This window comes from Pygoscelis adeliae, unplaced genomic scaffold (genome assembly GCF_000699105.1).
Source record: "Pygoscelis adeliae isolate BGI_AS28 unplaced genomic scaffold, ASM69910v1 Scaffold78, whole genome shotgun sequence".
Lineage (NCBI taxonomy): Eukaryota > Metazoa > Chordata > Aves > Sphenisciformes > Spheniscidae > Pygoscelis > Pygoscelis adeliae.
Window position 1 is genome coordinate 287,874 of NW_008825409.1, and position 6,180 is coordinate 294,053.

The 6,180-nt window shown below is 40.3% G+C and overlaps 1 protein-coding gene across 1 annotated transcript in view; it reads left to right on the plus strand.

Moving 5' to 3' along the window:
- The window catches only part of TERT (telomerase reverse transcriptase), a 52,299-nt gene that overhangs the window by 16,373 nt on the left and 29,746 nt on the right, over window positions 1–6,180 (plus strand). The window contains exons 2-4 of the mRNA XM_009330474.1: window positions 861–1,405; window positions 1,460–2,784; window positions 5,488–5,683. Coding sequence (XP_009328749.1) covers window positions 861–1,405; window positions 1,460–2,784; window positions 5,488–5,683 — 2,066 coding nt within the window. The remainder of the gene's footprint in view (window positions 1–860; window positions 1,406–1,459; window positions 2,785–5,487; window positions 5,684–6,180) is intronic.

Here is a 6,180-nt window from a genome sequence, read left to right on the forward strand (position 1 = left end):
CGGGCCTCGCCTGCCCCCTCCAGCCTCCTCGGCTGTCGGCTCTAGCCAGCGGGGAGCCGTGGGGGATCGTCGCCCCCCGCCGCTTCTGGGGGGTGGGCGAGCAAAGTCTTGCTGCCAGCGGGTGGGTGGTGGGTCACACAAAAGGTCTGCGTGCCTGGGGCTCCCTGACTCTCTGCTTGCCCTGCGAGGTAGGAGTGAACAAACCAGACGTAGGCGGGGAGCAACTAGAAGTGAAAAATGCCATTTCCCCACTCTGAGAGGATAGAGAAGAGGGGGGAGAACCGCTTGCGGGTCGGTGTTTAAGCAGAAGAAACTTTTCAGAGAGGAAAGACTGCTTTTCTCTTGGAGCTACTGCGTGCGTGCGTGGGCAAAACTCTGCTATGGTAGGAAACAAACTTTGCAAGCTTGTTGAGTGGGTTTTAGAATGGTGAACCGAGTCGTTTAGTTGAACTTTTCTTTACGTGAAAGGAAATGGAGGCCTCAAGAAAATCAGTGTTAGTTCCCTGGAGGTTAGAGCCTGCGTGAGCACGTATGTACGGGCAGAGTGACCTGAAGGCCTTGGAGTCCAGGTTGCTGAGGGAGCCAAGGGGAGTAGTGTAGGGTGTTTCCTGGGCATGAAAAACACGATCAAAAGGGCAGATGTTAAAAAGACTTACTTAAAGCCGTAGGCTCATGTTGCTGCATGTAAACATCTTGCGGTGCACTCGATAATCTTTCCTTTTGCGCTTGGCACTTATGAATCATTAATACTGCTTTGAAAGGGCTTGATCTAAAGCTGATGTCTAGGATGGTGTACCTTGCATGTCTGTCTGTTTAAAGCATATATTGTGGCTTCTGGAAGAGTCGGTGATAAAAACTAGTTTTCTTTCTTCTTTCTTCAGTTATCCAGTCAGAGTGAAGTCATCACAAGAGTCGTTCAGAGACTGTGTGAAAAAAGAAAGAAGAATGTCCTCGCATATGGATACTCCTTACTGGACGAAAACAGTTCTCATTTCCAAATTATGCCTTCTTCAAATATATACAGCTACCTACCCAATACTGCAACAGAAACTATTCGTATCAGCGGCCTCTGGGAAACACTGCTGAGCAGGATAGGGGATGATGTGATGATGTATTTACTGGAACACTGTGCAATCTTTATGCTGGTTCCCCCTAGTAATTGTTATCAAGTTTGTGGGCAACCAGTTTATGAACTTATTTCGCATAATGTAGACTCATCCCCAGTGTTTGTTAAACAAAGGTTTTCAAAGCATAAATGTAGTAGCTTGCTTGACTATATGCAAAAAAGGCTTATGTTTCATAGACGGTATCTTTCAAAGTTGCATTGGTGGAAATGCAGACAAAGACTTGAAGCTAATGTCTCCAGCATGGGAAATAAAAAAAATAACAAGATACAAAGCTTAGTGTCCAGTTACCAGTATTCTGCAAAAGCTGTTTCTAAAGCAAGCAAACATATCAGAATTGTTGCTGAACATCTGGAAAAACAGACTAGCTCCAGTTTATATTTGTCAGCTGCGGCACCATCTTTAAAAAGGAAGCTTAATAGGGAACAACTTGAAATTCCAGCTAAGAGAGCAAAAGTAGAGGAGAAGGTGAGAGAGGAGAAGGCTTGTGATCTCACTCCTGATGTAAAACAAAGTAGTTCCAGGAGATACGGAACTGGGTATGTAGCATCACATTCTGTAAGTCTCATTAAAAGAAAGCACATTTCTCAAAGAAGTAACAGTGATATGTCTGGTCCTTCTTTAGTTCATACAACTCGTGACGGGAAGAAGTTTGTGGCAGGTGAAGGCTCTTTTCTGCGAGTTCAGAGTAACAAACCTTTAAAATCCAGCATTGAAATGCAAGCAGAATCCCATAGGAAAGGAGTAGAGATGCATGTGTATAAATCTCAGTTGGATTCTGTACAAATCAAACCCATGGAGGGTATTTCTTCAAAATGCAGAAGGCAGGAAAGTCCCCTAGCTCATTTGGCAAAGAAGTTACCAAATACGCTCTTGCGTTCTGCAGTATACATTGACAGGAAGTTTCTTCTGTATTCTCGCAGGAGTTTCCAAGAATGTTTTCCTAAATCGTTTTTACTGAATCGCTTGCAGGGCTGTCAGGCAGGTGGAAGACGGCTTATAGAAACTATATTCTTAAGCCAAAATCTGTTGGAGCAAAAGCACAACCAAAGTCTGCCACATCACAACTGGAGAAAGAAGAGGTTGCCCAAACGCTACTGGCAAATGAGACATACGTTTCAGAAACTGTTAAAGAACCATGGAAAGTGCCCTTACTTAGTTCTCTTGAAAAAAAATTGCCCGGTCTGGATAGCTGAAACCAGTGTGAGAAAAAGCGAGCTGCCTTGTCAGGCAGCCTTGCCTGGGGAAGCAGAGGTTCACAAGCAAGCAGAACAGTTTGGGAAAGAGCCTACTAAGTGTGTGACAAGCGGCAAATGTGAATCTGGTCACCCTGATGTGCCAGACAACTTATGCGCTGCTCTGGCAAAATCTGTGCATGGGGACTCGCAGAGTGAGGAGCAAAACCCGGGAGAGGTGTGTGATTCAGCCCTCGGGGAGCTCCTCAAGCAGCACAGCAGCCACTGGCAGGTGTACATCTTTGTGAGGGAGTGCCTGGAGCGGGTCATCCCTGCTGAGCTTTGGGGTTCAAACCATAACAAGTGCCGGTTCTTAAAAAACGTGAAAGCGTTCATTTCCATGGGGAAGTTTGCTAAGCTTTCGTTGCAGGAGCTGATGTGGAAGATGAGAGTGAATGACTGCATGTGGCTTCGTCTAGTCAAAGGTACTTCTTCTATTAAAGAACTAAGTGGCGGGGGTGTCAGATGACTGGTGTTCACGTTTAAGGTGGGAAGGGGAAGGTGTTGAATCTGGGTTCAGAGTTGTTGGGTTCATTGGTGATAACCATAGCTGAGAGAGCAAACCTAGTAGTGTTTGTAATTGATGGTGGAAGAACACTTAAGCCTGTCTTCCTTCCAAAACTTAAGTTTTTGTTGTTTTCATTCACACTTCTTGTGTTCAGTAGGATGACATTGTAATAAACATCATAAACATGAGTTCAGAACCTGGGCCTTTCAACAAAACTCTTGCCCTTCCACCACTACCCTCCAAATTGCAGTAACTCTGAAAATTCATTGAAGTATGACGTAAGTACGTAAGGAACAAATGCGGTCTGCCTGTTGGTTGCCATAAGCCTTCAGAAAGAACTAAAGGCAAATCAAGACACTTGTAGTGGCATGTGTTCCTCTGCTATGGGAGTGAACCTTCATCCCACAGCGTGTTTTCTTTTTTTACCCCCCTCACATCAACCCTGTGAGAAAGACGTGAGTATGGGACCCATGCAATACAGGGGTTGCCCACCATCTGTTACCTTTCTAGAGCCCTTCTCTAGGAACAAGAGACCCTTGCTGAGCACTGCTTCAGGCTGGGTAGTTGGTGGTGCAGAGGTCACAAGACCGAGTGGTCCCTGGCTGAAAGCTGTTGTGAGGGCATCAGCTGATTGCTCCAAATTCTATACGAATCCCTTCTGTTTAGTCCTCTTCAAATGATGACAGGTAAATCTTGCTTCCTTGAAGAAGTCTTCATTCAGACATTATCCTAGGATTTAGATCTAGGCTGGTGCTGTGGTTCTGTGGTTGATTGCTGTAGGATCTAAGGCATATTGTCATTTTTCTGTGCTTCTGTTCTCCATCTATACAATGTGGATTGCACTTCCTTAACTGGTATGTTTGCAGTATTTATTCTTACCTGGTAATGTACTTGGATCCTACAGTAATGCGAGCTGAAAATGGTATTCCTTTTTAAAAGGTGTGATAAGGTTCTGAAATTACTACAGGTTCTTTGTAATGTAGGAGGAAAATAAAAAGTCTGTTTGAGAACTGATGTCAAAAATAGGGGAAGTTACACTTCCATAAGAAACTGTTAGTTTTAGCAAATGTATTGATTCTTTATTCAGAAACTATGGCTCAAACCCATGCTTTTCAAAATGCTGAGGAGTGAAATATTTTAAAAGGTTTTTATTGTAAAATATATGTTTGGTTCATAGTCATTTGGAACATCTTATCTTAAAAAAATGTAATACCCTCTTATTCTCTGGCCTTATTCCAGGAAAAGCAACACATAGGCTTGATTTTAATTTCCATTAAATTACTCCCTTGTGCTTGAAGTTTAAACACACATTTAATTGCTTTGCTGCACTGCAGGTTGGTTTTTTTTTTCCTCCAAAAGTAGTAGTAGTAGTGGTTTCTTGTCAGTTCCCTGAATTGTAGTCATCATTTACATCTGTTGTCAAGAACTTAGAAAACAAATAATCTAGTTCTGGGACAGCTGCTTAACAACATCCTGATTTAATTTGTGTATTACAACTGCATATTGCAACTCTTCAGTTAGAGAATTTTCTAACAGTTGTTGGATTTTTTTCATTGATGTTACCTGGCTTCTGTTGAAGTGAATGCTGTTTTATCTCTTTATGGTAGTCTTTTCTTAGGTGCTGTAAATACATGAAAATGTCTCTGCTCTGAAGCGCACAAAACCAAAACAGGGTAGAGAACTGGAAACTTACTTCCATTTTATAAGTTTCAGTTTTAAGCTTCAGCTCTGTTGTGTCAAAATTAAGCTGTTTTTAACACACTTGTGCCATAATCACGACTTGTGCTATGCAGCTAAACTAATATTTCTGTATAATTTCTTTAAATTATCCTGTTGTATTTGGCTAAATTCTACTGTTAAATTTAATTAGAAAAAGTAGTATTGGAAGTTGGCAAAATTTCAGTATTGTAGCACAAGGTTTTATTCGCTACTCGCTCACCCATATTTAGACCACTACAAACCTGTGTGGCCTTAAATTTGACAGTAGCTAGGAATGTTCTGGGTTCAAAATTTTTGTGCCATCTAAATATTGTACGTGCTGATGGAGTTAGGGTGATTTTTTTTTTTCTTCTTTTTGACTGCAGCAATAGGCTTTATTTCAGATGTCCTATATAAAACTTAACCCTGAAATTAATTTTCATGCAATTGGGGAATCTGAATATCATTCTCATCCCCAAGTCAGCCCAGTTTAATTCTGTTATTTTTACAGTATACCTAAGTATTTTCATTCTTTTGCTTATTTCTTTTTTTAGGTTTTATATTGTAGTAGGCTTACTTCCATTTTTCCTTTCCCTTCACAATAATCTTGCCTTTGTGCATTAAAGTTCTTGCACAATCAATGTTGTGGGAAGAAAGTAAGTCTTTGGGCTACTAATGGCATGTATTCGCATCCTGTATGTCAATTTGTCACTGCAAATTTGTACTTTAAGCTTGGATCACATTTAATGCCAGTGAAAATTTGGAGTGGCATCTGTGCAATTGTTTGTATTTGCTTTTTTTTTTCCATTAACCTCAAGCTAAGAAAAGCCTGTTATGTGTGGTTTTTTGTTTGTACTTTTTTTTTTTCACTAATACAAATAGTTGATATTTACTATAACTACCTTTGAATTGTTTATTGAAGGTGATCACTTTGTTCCTGCCTATGAACATTGTTTCCGTGAAGAACTTTTGGCTAAATTCCTATACTGGCTGATGGATACCTATGTTGTTGAGTTGCTCAGATCATTTTTCTATATCACCGAGACCATGTTCCAGAAAAACATGCTTTTCTACTACCGAAAGTTTATTTGGGGCAAGTTACAGAACATTGGAATTAGGTAACATCAGAAAACTAATCAAACATAAATGGAATATGTGGAAATCTCATGTTTTGTAGCATAAAGTTATAATTCTGCTTTCCTTTATTGCCCATTTATCCTCCTTTTATTTTCTTAATTTCCCAAAAGAAAATCAACTTGTAGTATGTGCAGCTTGTAAATTCAGAAATATTTTGTGTGAGAAAACCGATTCAAATCTTGAATTCTTTCGTAGGAGAAGAGAAACCTTTGCAATAATAATGAAGAGAATTTTTTTTTATAAGTTAAATTTTTACACCTTTTATCGATGAGGAAAACATTGTGGTAGAATCCCAAAGTAACCTTGGGAAAGTTCACTTTAAAAATACTCAGTTTGCTTTCACTGCCTTAACAAAAGAAAAAAAATTGAACTCCGCTGAAATGCTGTAGTAGTCTATTCATAAATTCAGGCAGTGGGTTTGTTTTCTTTTGGGTTTTTTGGAAGGTTGAGGGATTTAAAAGCTGCACTTTCTTTTTTT